At 35.0% G+C, this 16,188-nt stretch overlaps 2 protein-coding genes across 3 annotated transcripts; both read right to left on the reverse strand.

The window, feature by feature from the left end:
• Positions 1–1,832: 1,832 nt before the first annotated feature.
• LOC104228228 (small ribosomal subunit protein mS78 (rPPR3a)-like) lies at positions 1,833–10,342 on the reverse strand. Of its 2 annotated transcripts, XM_009780659.2 has the most exons (3): positions 9,344–10,342; positions 9,180–9,265; positions 1,833–2,063 (listed from the first exon to the last, which is right to left on the reverse strand). In XM_009780659.2, the coding sequence occupies exons 1-3, from the start codon at positions 10,319–10,321 to the stop codon at positions 1,952–1,954; spliced, it is 1,176 nt and encodes a 391-aa protein (XP_009778961.1). In that variant the 5' UTR covers positions 10,322–10,342; the 3' UTR covers positions 1,833–1,951. The 2 variants fall into 2 exon arrangements, with proteins under 2 accessions (XP_009778961.1, XP_009778958.1); XM_009780656.2 differs by having other exon boundaries at positions 9,180–10,342.
• Positions 10,343–13,488: 3,146 nt separating this feature from the next.
• LOC104228227 (small ribosomal subunit protein mS79 (rPPR3b)-like) lies at positions 13,489–14,643 on the reverse strand. Its single transcript, XM_009780655.2, has one exon. The coding sequence runs from the start codon at positions 14,641–14,643 to the stop codon at positions 13,489–13,491; it is 1,155 nt and encodes a 384-aa protein (XP_009778957.1).
• Positions 14,644–16,188: the final 1,545 nt, after the last annotated feature.

Genomic DNA, 16,188 nt, shown 5'->3' on the forward strand with positions numbered 1-16,188 from the left:
CCGCTCGGGCAGGTGGTTGAGGCCTATCCTTCCGAGCTTCCACTTGATAGTCCCCAAGGCATTCAACCGCTTGGATCTCCTTGGGTAGGGTATCTACCCTCTGTATTTGCAGCTCCATACGGGCATAAGGTTTCAACCCTTCTAGGGAGGTGAATAGCTTGTCTTTGTCCCTCATGTCATGTATGTTTAACATGAGCGCGAAGAATTTCCACACGTAGTCCTACACTAATTTGGTCTGGCGGAGCTCTCATAGCTTTCTCCTTGTATTATATTCAACATTTTCGGGGAAGAACTATAGGCGTATGGCAGCCTTTAGTACTGCCCATGTCTCGAGAGCATCTTCACCGACCCTGATGGCTTCGTACTTCACCCGCCACTAGAGTTTAGCATCACCCTGAAGATACATGGCAACAGTTGCTACCTTCTTACCTTTTTGTAGGCCCCCAACATCATCGAAGTACTATTCGATGTCAAAGATGAAGTTTTCCACTTCCATGGCATTGCTAGCTCCACTATACGACTTTGGCTCAAGAATTTTCAGTTTTTGTGTCGTGGAAGCGGGGTTCACAGCGCCACGATTTGGTTTCCACCTCCTCGAAGCAGGACCTGTAAAGCAGCATCGACAACATTGAGCTTGTCTGTCAAGTCATCAATAGTTTGTTGCATGGCAGTCACCCTGCCTGTCTCTTGTGCCCTTTAAGCTAAATCCTCGGGATGCTCCTGTTAGAGTCCCTCGAATTTGACAAAAATTTCGACTGCCTCTCTCAGAGTTTGCCGGTCTCCCTCGGAGTCGCGACTGATATTTTCTATGACAACTTCGTCCTGGAGCACCCTGCGGTCCAGGTCGTCCAACCTTTGCACTAGGTTGGTTCTTAGTTCAGGCACCATATCCATGATGAGCCGTAATCCGTCAACCGTCTATTCAATTGCCGCAATGCGGTCCCCATGATTCACCATGGTCAGAAATGGTGGTAATGACAATTCGTTCCCTCGTTTGATGTCGAACCTGGCTCTGATACTAACTGTTACACGGCGTCTTCCTGAGATTCCTTGGAAGGGCGACATAAGGCTAAGCAACTGATGTTAGTGCAGTTACTGTCCGCCAACTGAGGTCCCCTCCGTACGCTAGACGAGATTGTCAGTACCGTACGGGAAAACTAATGTCAAGAGCAATTGAGAGAACAAAAATAAGAGTTGAGAATGAGAGAAAGCTTGATTGCATTAATGAAAGCTATTACAAAAAGACAACGCGGTGTCGAGGGGGAGAGACACCAGTACAGAGAATCGTTTGCTTGCTAGAAATTTTTGAATGCTTGATCCCCCCTAATAATGCTTAAAAAATAAACGAAAGCTACAATACTAGACTTGATTAAGCTAGAGAAACATAATGGAAGTACATGAAATAAAACTACTCTATATTTACAATGAAAAGGACTTAGTTTTCTACAAGGTATAAATAGGTCCGTTGTCAGCAGTATTGTCTTTGACATCACGGTCTGCGCGCGCGACGCTATTGGCATCTGCCTGCGGCGGGGCGCTGGCGAGGGATATCGGTGGGACGACAGAGACACATGCACGCTTGTCACTTGGCGCGGCCAAGACCACGAGGCCGTATGTGACGCTAGGCATTGAAAGGCTTGCTAGGATGCCACGGGGCGCGCCCAAGGGGACATGGGGCATGGCTGGAAAGCCGCCCATGACATGCGCGTTGCGAGGCAAAACGCAAGGTGAACCATCTCACTGCAACCCTCGCGTCGCGAGCTCAAACGCGAGGAAGTCTAGCCGCCTCGCGCTGTAATGCGTCACACATTCTCGAGTTAGGCAAAGCCTTGTGAACTGAAACTTTTTACTCTTCCACATAAGGCTTATTTCATGTGCTGCTTTGTCTAATTTCAAATAATCAAAGCTTGATGCACAATTCCAAGCTTTGTCCAACTGCCTCTCTTAATTTTTATTTGTTTTCTTTTGTCTTCAATTGCATGGAAATAATCATGAACCATTCTTGTAGTGCATAAAATACACATAAAATCTCTATTTTGCTCCCAATTTCATCTTCAACGTACCTACACATAAAATAAACTCAATTAAGCACATATATAGTATAATTTAACATTAAAGCCCCTAAATGTAAGGTAAGTAATGCACTATATATTTATAGCCAAACATCAGACGATCACATAGATATTGATCTAACCGGATTACTAATGTCCAAATTAATAATCTTATGCTCAAGAACAAAATTTAGATTAAATTATAAGAAATTTTACTCTCATTATCATGATCTCAATCACGATGACAAGTCTCAAAATTTAATTAAAGACCTTATCAAATTAATCAAGCAATTAATAATAATGATAAAAGAATATCAAATGCCATATATATTTTATATGAAATAACGTTCACAAAAATATGTTCAAACCATCAAATATGAGATTGGATCTAGGACATATCTAATATATTCCTAATATCAACCTTTTACAAGTAATTGTTCTTCTAATTAATCATCTACCCAAAAACTTGAAGTATCATAATTTGTTTGTATTCGAGTTATATATAGTGATAATAAAAATATTTCAAACATTATATCAATCAATGTAGTTTAACCGGTAATAATATGTTACTTACTCTTACCATGCTAACATTTAATTTAGATAAAATGCATAAGTTCCTCCCTAAACTCGTTCAGATAATTCGGTTGAACACTAAGTGAATTATTTTTTGGCAAAAAAATAAAAAGATTTTTTTTTTATAAGCGCATAAATAACAAAAATAAATAAATAGAAAGGTGAACCTATATCTTCTTTCTCCTTCCTCCTCACCACCTCATCCCCCCCCCCCCCCCCAACACACACACTTCTTCGTTTCTTTTTCTCATCATAGATCCAATATTCTTAATACCTTTTTTGCTTCACAACTCAATTTAATTCCCTTCCATGATTCCATAACAAACACTTTTAAATCCACCGTTTCAATGTACGTATCTTTATCTAATACTCATAATTTCTATTACTATGGTCTCTTTATCTAATACTCAAGTTTCAAAGACAATAAATTTTAGTTTTTCTCAATCACTCGAGATTTGGTTTCCAAAGAATACAACTTTCATTCAAAATCCGTTAGCATTGGCAGAAAAAATTACCTAACAACATTGACAGATATTGGGTGGAAAAATTCCTCGAGCTAGCTTTTTTATTTTTGTCTCAGTCAATCTTCAACCTCTTTTATTCATCTCTCACCCTAGTTTTCTTTCTCTTGGCATCTTTGTCAAATACCGTTATCATTATTCAATCAAGATGAAACTCAAGATTTTGGTATGAACTGTGAAGTGCTACAGTGACCAGAGAAGTAAAAATTTGGGAAAGGGATTACAGAAAAAAGTGAAAACGGAATGAAAATAGAAATAATTTAAAAATGGAAAACGTAAAATTAAATGATGACATGGTAATGGTGTGGCAAAATTATAGGGAGAATGTAAATCACCTCCTACTATGCAACGGATTGTATATGCATAAAGGGGTATTAATTTCACTCTACATAATAATAACGGGTACATGAACACTCGTAGAGTTTGTTCAATCGAATTATTCGTACAAGTTTAGGGGGAATTTTATGTATTTTGCCTTTAATTTAAGTTATTTGCATTGATAGTATAAATTTTTTTGCACTATCAGCATAATTTAAACACGTGTTACTAGTTTTTCGAGTTATCAATAATGCTTATTGTAAAAAATTACATGTAATAAACGTTTAAGCTAGCACATGATTGAGTAAATATTTCTAGAACATTGCTGCATCGAACTTAATTAAACTCTACTTACTATAGACAGTTACTTGTAATTAGATTATACGTAACATGTAGTGTTCGTGAAAAAGTTTGCACTGTTAGTTTATAAATTATAAGATAAATCCTTTACTTAAACATGTAATCTACCTTGTGCAGACGCGTTTAAGAGGATGGATGTTTTCCAGAGGAATTAAGGCAAGATTTAAAGGGATTGATTGCCACTCATCTCAGTACTAAAGGAGAAGGCATAGTAGTGTCTAAATGGATATCAATCCGCACTGGCTCGTCAAACATTGCGACATCCTATCCGCAAAAACTTGCCAAAGTATTCCTTAAGGGGTGGGAATCTATACTCAAAGATCTCGCATTAATCGAATTTGATAAACTGCAACGCATTTACAACGAAGAAATACGTCAAGTTCTGAAGTAAGTTCTGTTCTTTCCCATTGCTTTAACTATATATCTTCTCGAAAAAGCATTTTTTTAGTACAATGTAACATGAATTCTTACATCCTACTATGTAGTGATCAGCCTGGTCACGTGTGTCTCTTTGTCATATTAGATGGAGGAAGGAACTTAATTTCTCGGACTCAAGACTTACATGGTATATGTGGTCCGTGGGAGCTGTGCCGGGTCCAACAATGTCCAAGGAACGAATGGAGCCAGTTAAACCAATCTCTCTTGTCTACTTAGTCGATGATATGTTTGATATTTATGGTACTCTCGACGAACTCGTTCTGTTCACAGAAGCTGTCAACGGGTAGGTACAATCTGAAAACTTTATATTTTAGGGTGTGTTTGGTATTACGAAGGAAAACATTTTCCCGAAAATATTTTTTAATTTTTCCACGTTTGATTGGCTTAAATATTTTGGAAAACATACATTTTCCAAAACTCCTTCTCAATCTTCCCCACCCTATTCCCCCATCTCACACCCCCGACACCCACCCACCAAACCCCACCTTACCCCCTCTCAACAAAAAGGCTTTTTTTTTAAAATTTTAATTTTTTTTGTCACCACCCACCCTGCTACCCCTCCCCCGCAAAAAAAAAATTAACTTTTTTTTTTGTAATTTCAAATTTCTGTTTTTTTCATTCTTCTGCATCCCCCTCCCCACCAAAAAAGAATTTACTTTTTATTTTTTTGCAATTTCAAATTAACCCCCTAACACCCCCCCCCCCCCACACACACACACATAAAAAAAGTTTTTTTTTTTTGTAATTTCAAATTTCATTTTTTTGTTTTTCTGCACCCCCTCCCTCCCTCCGAAAAAAAAATATTTTTTTTATTTATATATTTTCAATTTTAGTTTTTTCATCTTTCAGTTTACAGGTTCAAAATTTTACAAGTTATGAGTTCGAAGGTTTATGTGTTTGGAAGTTTACGGGTTTGAAAATTATAAAGTTTACGGGTTCAAAAGTTCGTTTTGCGTAAAAAGTAAAGCAGCACGTTAGTTCCTTTGGGTTGTATCAATTTTTAGAGACTTGGGGAAGGGGAGGGGTAGGGGTGGGGGGAGGGGTGAGGAGAGTTGCATAAAAAATATTTTCCTAAAAAAATATTTTCTACTGTCTAACCAAACATTAGAAAATATCTTCCACTCACCAACCAAACAAGGGAAAATAAGTGATAAAACTGCTCATTTTCCATGAAAACATTTTCTAGGAAAATATTTTCTATGAAAAACATTTTCCTTCGTACCAAACACACCCTTAACGTCCGTTTGTTTTAGATTAACAAGATTTCATTTAGCTAATAAATTTAAAATACAAATAAAAAGTATTTCTCCCTCCGTTAGATGGGAAATCTCTGCTATCGAGCAACTACCAAACTAAATGAGGATGTGCTTCATGACTTTATATGAGACAACAGAGCATATTGGTCTTGTGGTGTATAAAGAGCATTGGTCGAAGGGGTGCACATAGGTCGGGTTGGTTCGGATTTTTCAATTACCAAACCAAACCAATTGTATCGGGTTATTAAATCTAAAGACCAAACCAATTGTGTCGGGTTATTAAATCTAAAGAGCAAACCAATAAAAGTCGGGATTTTTTCGGGTTTTTTTTATAAAGTCTTCATAGCACAAAATATAGAATTTATGCTCCAAATATTTCTTTAATCATTGTAAGACGAAACTATATAAGGTATTTTTCAATAAAATAACATTAATATGAGATGAGTCATGGCATTGTACTAAAATATTCAACAATCAAGATAATAAAATCGCATAAAATAAATATTATTAATAAGCCATAATGAAAACAAACACAATTTAAAATTACTAAGTTGCTAAAATAAATACGACTAATAAGTACTAATTATTTACATGACTAAATATTAAAAGAAAAATAAGTTATGTATTTTATCTAAACCATGGGAAAACTAAAAAATAGATATTTAACACTTTTTTCATTCATAGTACTATTGAATTGAATGTCTTTTATTAGCATTAGTATTGATTTAATTTTGGTTTAGGATTTATTTGATTTATTACAATTTAAATTTATTGGAGCATCCAAAATTATAAGTGCAAGCTTGAAATAATACGTTAAAAGATAAAACTATGAAAAAGCTTAAGAAATATTTATAAACTACACTACAATAAATATTCCGATGTATTAAACATATTTAAAGCTTCTATATATATATAATGTCGGTTGGTTTGGTTTCGGTTTGACTTTTTTCAGTTAAAACCAAACCAAACCAATTATGGTTGGGTTTTTTTTCTAACACCAAACCATAGTCAGGTTTTTTTTCTCGGTTTGACTCGGATTATCGGATTGGTGCGGTTTGTCGGTTTCATTTGTACACCCCTAGGTCGAACCATACTGACCACTTGAGAAAAGCTGTATGTTTTTGACAAACTTGTAGTAGTACTAATTACTAAAGTATTTGTAAAAATACCACTTTATTTAAGCTGATCTATTTAAAATTATCGTAGTGGGCAAGTTTGCACGATGCATGTCTGGAGGAAGCTAAATGGTTTAATTTTGGAGATATGCCAGCAGCAGATAGGAGTAGTTAAAGAATGGGATAGTATGTTCAGGGGTGCCTATGGTGCTTATCAACCTTTACTTTCTCTTGGGGCATGGAGCAGCAACTAAATATTCTTCAAATGTCTTGGCTAATGTACAAGGCATGATATCTTCCATTGCCCAAATTCTTCGCCTTCTAGATGACCTCGGGAATGCTCAGGTAAAAAGATAATGGTTTTCAATTTCAAATGATTGTTTTTCTTTTTACCTACTATACCCCTAAAGGATCAACAATAGTTCTTCACTTACCTCCACTGTAACTTGAACCTTGGATCTACTGATTACCTCCACTGATTCTCAAGTTCAGTGGCGTATGCGAGATTTTGTTAGTGGAATCGATCTATTGTCCCAATTGACTTGTAAGTGAAGTCTAGAGTTATAGTATTAGTTTTGAAACTTTACTTCCTGTGTTGAAACTTAATTTATGTTAATTTTTAACTGGTGTTGGCCTGTTGTATATGTGTATAGTATTTTCTGGAAAAATGTTACTCACACACCCATATGTAAGGAAATCTTTTTGCCAAGCGTTGTCACATGGCACCCTTTCTAAAGGGTGTCTTTATCACTGATGATTAAGTGGAGGTGTGTCACCAAGCCAGGGAAAGGTTAACCATCAAATTATATTCTCCAATTTTTCTTCTAATTCCTAGTTTTAATTGTTCTGTAGGACGAGCAGCAAGAAGGGAGTGATGGATCGTATATAGAGTACTTGATGAAAGAACAACATGGCTTAACTACTGAAGATGCAAGGCAACATGTTATTGACATGGTTTCAAACATATGGAAAAATCTTAACAAACAATGCCTATCACCAACTCCAATTCCATTCTCCTTTCAAAAGACATGTCTCAATGTAGCCAGAACGGTTCCTATGATGTACATATATGATGAGAATCATCACCTTCCTGTTCTAGAAGATCGTATAAGGATAATATTTTGTGACAAAGATGTGGAGACTCACGATTATGCACATAATTGAGTTCTTTGGCAACATGAAAAATCATATCTATAATTCAAGGATAAAAAGATGGTCAAGCGCAAGGGTATCTTTTACCTTAAGTATAGCACGAAATTAAGATAATGCATATGGTTTTTACTTAAGTTAGTTTTACTCAAATCCATAATGCTTAGGGATATGCCTTATCTATTCTAGTTAGATGTGTAGAGGTATTAGTCAAGTCCCTTCCACTTTGTCTATTTCCCTTTTGCCTATAATTTTCGGCAACCCAAGTTACCAATTCAAAAAAAAAAAAAAAAAAAAAAAATCGGCAACCTATTGGTGATTGTTTAAAAATAAAGTTGAATGTATTAAGTCAACAGACTTCTCATATATGTTGATGATGAAAGTGTGAATTGACGGAAATCCTCAGAATTTCAAATCTTCTTTCATAGCAGATTAAAAGGTATTATTATTGTTGCATTGAAGTTAATAATGACATAGACCTACAGTGAGATTTGAGTTTATACTGCTGAAAGTTTTATGGCTAACCCTTCAACCTACTACGGTTGACCTATTGTACTGAGTGTATTGTTTTTTAGTCAGTCCAATTGAACTGGGTGTATTACAATCTTCTTTTATTTTTCACAATCGAAAATCTTAAGAGAGCCAACTGGGCACGATTTGAAGCTCGATAAAATTAGCATTCCACTTTGCTATTTTTGCCCGTGGCAGAGTTCGAACTTGTGACGCGAGCCTAAACACACACATCATACGTTGTGTTCTTGCTACTGAACCAAAACCGGGGAGCCTGGGTTTTCTTATAAATCTTTTGCCTCTAATATAGGTGCCTATGGTGCTAACACTAATTATCTTTCCTTTAGTTATAATGCTCCTACCAACAGTGCTAACATTATCAGCTGATCTGGAAGCTTTCATATCATTGATATACCTCAAGCCCAGGATAAGATTCTTTAGCATGGTTAATTAAGACTGGCAAATTCGTTTTGATATATTCTGCAGTTAACATAACAATGGACCTAAATAGCTAATAGCAAAACTTTTATACGTTCAGTTGAAGCATTCCTCAGAACTTATACTCTTATTAAATCATGAGGGCAGTTTATACAACAACAACAACCCAGTATAATCCCACTTAGTGGGGTCTGGGGAGGGTAGTGTGTACGCAGACCTTACCCCTACCCCAGGGTAGAGAGACTGTTTCCAAATAGACCCCCGGCATCCTTCCCTCCAAGAACTTCCCACCTTGCTCTTGGGGAGACTAGAACTCACAATCTCTCGGTTGGAAGTGGGGGTTGCTTACCATCAGAGCAACCCCTCTTGTCAGCAAGAACAGCAGTACAAGCAAACAGCACATATATAAAAGCACATAACTATTGGCGCAAAGGCAACAAAAGCTTATACCGGAATCGCTTATATGATTTGGCCAAGTCCACCAGCTCCTTTGCATCTTCAAGCTTCGAATGCTCCGCCATGTCATCAACTACCCTCTGCATTGTTGCATTATGAACACTAACTTTTGAATTCATAGCTTTCTTACACAAGTCAAGTGCAAAATCAAGATTAACCTTGTCACAAGCAAAATGAATGAGCATCCCAAATGTTGCATTATCCGGATAACGCTCGTTTTCCACCATTTTCTCATACCATCTTTTTGCCTCCTCCAAGTTCCTATCATCCACAAACATTTTGATCATCGTGTTATAACTCAAAGCATTCGGGATGATGTCTTTCTTCCCCATCTCCTCAAACAACTCAATCGCCTTGTTAACCTGGTTATTCGCAACTAAACCTCGTAATCTGATGTTGTAACTCCACAAGTCAGCAACAATGTTTTTCTTTTGCATCACTACCCACAAATCCTCTGCTTCAGAAAATTTTTTACAATCATGATACGCGTTCAAAAGCGTATTGAAAGTCACTTTATCAGGTTTAATCCCCTGATTTTCCATCTCCTCCATTACACTGACAGCAGAATCCAAAGAACCAGCTTTACATAATGCCTTAATCAAGGTATTATAGGACACTACATCACGCTCAATCGATAACTCCTCAGGTAATTCCTGAAACAACTCTCTCACAGTGTCGTACTTTTCTGCCCTAACGCAGGCTTCTAAAAGGGCATTGAAAGCGTAAACAGTTCGTTGACATTTTAAGTTTGGCATTTCGTCGAACAATTTACGGGCATGTTCATACATTTTTGCTTGGCCGTATAAGAGTATGAGGCGGGAGACAAATAACTCATTGTTAATTTCTGGGTATTGTTTTTGGTGCTCAAGAATGTCTTCGATAGCGGAAGAATTATTGTCAAGGCGGCGAATGGCGGTTTGATAGTTGGAGTTATGGCGTCGGAATTGAGGGGATTCCGACGATTTTTTGAAGTTGTTAATTATAGTTTGGAGTTCTTGTTTTTCGGTAAGTTTAGGTGTGAGCTTGGTGGATTTTAAGAAGGTTGTTTTGGGCTTGTCAGTTTTAAGCTTGATGGTTACTTTTTGATTCTCCGTAAAGATGCCGTAAAGCCGGCGATAAAGGGAAGAAGAAGACATGTGAAATGTCGCTAGATTAGAATTTCGTAGTTGAGGTTTAAACCAATTAGGAAAGTGGGCTTGCTCTATATGAAGCCCGGTCCAGAATATGGTCTAAATGATCCCGTCTTATCCCTTACTTTTTCGAGAAACATTTCAGAATTAGCTATTTGTAGCTACCATTTACTATATTACTTTCTATAATTATGTTTTTAGATTTTTTTAGAGTGTATTCGTATTTAAGCTACTATATTCATGAATAAAGTAACATTTCTAGGCGTGAAACAAGGGATTAAAGGTAGACAGAATTTTGTATTCGACTATATTCATGGCGTGAAACATGAGATTACAGCTGGACAGTTTATTGTATTCGACTGTACTCACGGCGTGAAACAAGGGATTACACTATTTTTAAACGGAAAGTGAATCAATTAACATAATAGACTCCTAATATAACTCAACAAACTCAATTATAACAGACAAATTTTGTATTTCCAGTTATAAAAAGATTCTCAACCGAAAAATACCCCTAAAACATAGTAATCTTCAGAGAAATTATATAATACATCTAAATACATAAATTATATTAATTAAAAAAAATATATATGAATACATTCATGGAATATAACGAGACAGTGAATACAATGAAATACATAGAATACAGCGGGATACATTGAAATACAATGAAAAAAGACAATGAATACAATGAAATACATAGAATACAACGAGATACATTGAAATACAATGAAAAAAAGATAATGAATACATTGAAATACAGCGAGATACATTGAAATATATTAATAGAAAATACAAGTTCCATTACAGCGAGAAAATATCTGTCAAAATCTTTCCTTCTTCCATTGCTTTTTCAAGAGCAATTGTCTGTAAATGGCGACAATTTCACTGTCTTTTGTTTGACTGTGTCGACTTTGTGTACTCTTTTAGTAAATAAGAAGATTAGACCTGAGAGAGAAATTTCACGACTTCTTCTCTTTCTCCAGCGAGATTAAAATTCGACTGTGAATGAGATTGGGTGGCTGAGGGCGGCAGTATCAATGAATAACGACCACGGTAGAAATGGTGACGGTGACAATTGCTCCAGCGTTCGGCAGATGAGAAGATATCAAGAAGTAGAGAGAGAGGGAGAATATATACGGGGTAGGGGATAGGAGAAATTTGAGGGGATATGAGAGAGAAAAATAGTACAAAACTTATTTTATGGCTTAAGAATAGAAGGCGATCATAAATAAATATTTGGCTATAAAAAATCAAAAGTTAGTTATGGAATATAATTTTTTAAAAGGATATTTATTTAAAATAATAAGGTATCAACATTTGCTATAGGAGGTAATTTATGCTACTTTTTCACTAGTCACAACTCCCCTTCTAAATGGCCAACAACTACCTTGGTAACAACAAAAAATTTGCAATTATATTATAGGGTTAATTCTTCATTATATTATAATATAATAATATAATTTAATTTAAATTTCAACTATAAAAATTAAAAGGAGTCAAAGAATCAAGTCTGAACATAACAAAATTTATAGGAGAATTCAGTTCGTGTTGGTTTATTGCCCTTCAGTTTATTTTTTTTCATGTTAACTATATTCTATATGTATGTGAGTGTTGTGTAAGTATATTTTGGTTTGCATCTGTCCATTGTTTGGGTTAGGGCATCTTTTTGTGAAGTGTCTTTTCATTTATTTTGATTATTGATTAATAATTTCTTGGAACTTAACTGACAATTTTAAAGTTTTGTCAACAACTAACCTCTTCTGTTTGCAAAATAAAGTCGACTTTCTTGAATATTATGAAATTTTACGTAATATTGATATATTGTCTTGTAAACACTTACACATCATCGTATAAAAAGTGTTAGCAAATTTAATAAAATTTTAGGTTCTAATTTAGATTGTAGAAAACTTCTTTGGAAAAAATATTGAAAAGGATAAAGGGATGGGTTAGGATGGCTGTTTTGAGGCCCTTTGAAAGTGGCGGAGCTGATGCAAACGGCCGTTTTCCTCCATTACTCGTTGACAAACTATAGGTATGAATTCTCAAGTCCTATTTCAAGGAAACATATTATAATAACATACTTTTAAAATTAAGGATTCAATACTATTAATTCAATTAAGAGATATATATAAGGGATATGAAATGTTGCAAATTTGGAAAAAAAAAAGTATTCATGTAATTTTCTAAAAGCAGTGGTAACTTATTTAAATAAGTATTAAATAAGTTGTATTTTGTGTAAATTCCTCATTTTTTCACATGCGGGTTAGAACGCCAAATGGTAAAAGAATAATCTCAGGGAAAACCCACAATATCCTCTTGTTTATTTTGAAGCCAAAAATAGAGAGGTCAATGAAAAATCATAAGCACCCATTAAACAAATAAAATATCAACAAAGGAAGCAAAACAATTGGCCAGATTACAAAACTATAGAAGATTCGTTTGACACATGAACAAGCTCGGAAGGTTGTTTATATTGGTCAGGGGCTGGTGCTGTCCCATACTGCTTAGTTGCAATTAGACTTTTCCTTAACATGAAGACTACCTTCGTGATCAACCATCCTGGCTCCTGCTATCCCATTTTTGTCCATCTATTGTGATCTTCACATTTACCAAAACATCTACATTGTATGGGAAAATCACGCTGCCTTGGGGGCCATAATATTCTGTCCTTTTCCGATAATAAATCTTCTATTTCACATATGCATACATAAATGGAAATCTACGAGTCACCTTCGAGAAAGATGCCTTATTCGATGACAACTCGAGGAATACGAACCTTCCAACGGTTAATTACATGTCCTGGTAGAGTGTGAAAATCGAATCAGCATGTATGAAGTAATAAGTTTTTTGATACATAAACAGCTTTGCACCTGACTGAAAGAGCATCATCAGTAACAAGCAGAACATAGCAAACATGCTTCTTTCCGTGTTGTAAGTATAGTTTCCTTTGGCAAACTGGAACCAATAGAATATCCAAGCTATTTACTACTAGGTCAAGCCAATTATAGGAACCATAACAGTCAAAATGTAACATACTTAACGGAAATGCAACAAGCTAAATTTTCTATAGAGCACCCGAGCATTCCTCAGACCTTTTATCAACTTCATCTTTAAGGCAAGATCAAGCTTGTCAAGTAAGCGATCAAAAGATTAAAACATAGTTGAAACAACTAGTTATGCAAAGGCAAGGAAAGCTCATACTGGAAGCTCTTACAAGACTTGGCCAACTTAACCAGCTCTTTTGCATTTTCAATCTTAGAATGCTCAACCAAGCCATCGACAACCCTCTGCATTAAACAATTATAAATAGCTTTGAATGATTTGATTGCTTTCTTGCACAAGTGCTGTGCAACATCAAAATTATTGGCATCACAAGCCAAAGTAATAAGCATCGTAAATGTTGCATAATCCGGAAGGCATCCATTTTGCATCATCTTCTCATACCACATTTTAGCCTCCTCTAGATTCCTCTCAGCAACACACATTTTTATCATGGCATTGTAACTGAATGTGTCCGGTTTGAAACCCTTGTTAACAATCTCCTCGAAGAACTGAATCGCTTCTGAAACCTCATTAGCTTTAACCAAACCATTTAATTTAATATTATAACTATAAAGGTCAGGGACTATATGTCTCTTTTCCATCACAGCCCACAAATTTTCAGCTTCAGAAAACCTTTTACTTTTATGAAATGCGTTTAATAACGTATTACAAGTCACAATATTCGGCTTGATCTCATGCTTTTCCATCTCATCCATAAAATACACGGCAGAATCCAATGAACCAGCCTTACATAATGCCTTAATGGCAGTGTTATAGGACACTAGATCAGGCTCAATTGACAATTTCTGGGGCAATTCGCGAAATAACCCGCCAATTTTATCATATCTCTCTGACTTAAGACATGCCTCCAAAAGGGCATTGAAGGAAAAGACAGTGCGCGGACATTTTAATTGAGGCATTTCGTCGAACAGCTTACGGGCATTATCATACATTTTGGCTTTGCCATAAAGAAGAATAAGACGGGCGACAAAGTACTCATTACGAATATCTGGGCAGTGTTTTTGATGCTCGATAATATCTTCAATGCCGGAGAAATGGTTGGCGTCGGCAAGTTGGCGAACGGTAATTTCATAATGGAAGCGTTGGCGTCGAAATTTGGGGCATTCCGATGATCTTTTAAAATAATCTACAATTGCTTGGGGTGTGCGACAGTTGGGTCTTGAAGAAGTAATGGTGGCTTTTGTTGTTGTGATATCTATAATTTTGGTGGGTGCAGTGTTGTTTCCGGCGAGGAGACGGCGGAGAGGTGAAGAAGTAGACATCTGATTCGCTGATTTTGGCGCTGAGTACCACTTCGCCAGATTGATCTACAATGTTACCATTTCTTACCTTATGTTTATCAACGTAAGTATTGCATCCGGTAGTATTTTTATGTAACTAATCTTAGTGTACACGCGTGGCGTGTGTATATCATTATATAAATATTATATTAAAATTATGTTTAAATTATAAATTATTTAGTGATAGCTTTGTAAGTGATAATATTGGACCTGAATAGGTAACTCGAAGAAGTAAGAAACTTTGTCGCATAAAAAGTCATCCATCATCATAGTCACTTTAAACTTTGTCTCAGTTTTATAATTTTGTTGCTTCAATTTCACAAGTTATCAAATTATTCCCTTTTAGTTTAGCTAAGACACATAAGCCCTTGAATACTTAAGAGTTTTTGTGCAAATATTTTTGGAAAGTTATACTCAAGTTCATCCGAGAATACACAAACATGATCAACTACACTTTTATTATTATGTAATTATGGGAAGTGGTCTAACTAAACGACACATGACAAGTGTAAATTAAAAAATAATGGTCTATAATGTAAATACCGGGTGTGAGAACCTTTAGTAAATAATGGCACAAATGAGCCAATAGTGTACGATCAGTGGCATGAATATATCTCATTTTTAACGGGTGGCATAGATATGCCATTTTTTAAAGTTTGATAACATATTTGAGTCTTTTTCCATAACTCTAAATTGAAAATTGAATTTTTTGATCTTTAAAATTTGTGAATAAGAGGTGGTGCTATAGCTCATAAAAGAAAATTGATAAAATAAAAATATAAAGCCTAAAAATAACTAATGTTAGTTAATATTTTAGAACAAGTTATTGTTTGTTAGGATGAATGCAAAGATAAAAAATAATTAATAACAACTCATTTAGGATATATTTTGTCCCTACTGTTTCATCATTGTTATGTCAAGTTAGCAATTTTATCAATCTGAATATTAATACTATATTAAGAATTTTTTCAACTTAAAAAATAATTCTTTTTATATGATAAATTTAAAAAGAATTGAGAGTTATATTTCCAAAGGGTACAAATAAATATCTTCCTAACATTTTACTTTTAAATCTTTGTTTTATAGAATTATGTGTGTCATTGACTTTTATCAACCATGCCTTTTCTCTCTTTTATCAATTTTTAATTTTTATTATTGAATATAATTTTCTAATATCATACAAAAAATAGATGAACAAAAAAAAACATTATTTAAGTAGAAGACTAAAAGTTATAAATGAATAAACGACATGTTTGTTTTAGACTACTCTTTCCAAGTATTCAAATAGATGACTCTAAAATTTGTACTCAGAATTAATTATTGTGTTTCACCTAAATAAAATTTATTTATTTACTAAAATTGTGATGTTATTAAAATTAAAGAATACAAGTTGAATGATATAGACATGATGTTTATTATTTTTGAACCTAACCTAAGTCAAAGAAACTAAGCCTAAACAAATAACAAAGCAAATTAATTGTGAAGTAAAAAATAACTTGATTGTAAATTTTCTAAATATTAAAAGTT

Source organism: Nicotiana sylvestris, chromosome 2, assembly GCF_000393655.2.
Source record: "Nicotiana sylvestris chromosome 2, ASM39365v2, whole genome shotgun sequence".
NCBI classification, from domain to species: Eukaryota; Viridiplantae; Streptophyta; class Magnoliopsida; order Solanales; family Solanaceae; genus Nicotiana; species Nicotiana sylvestris.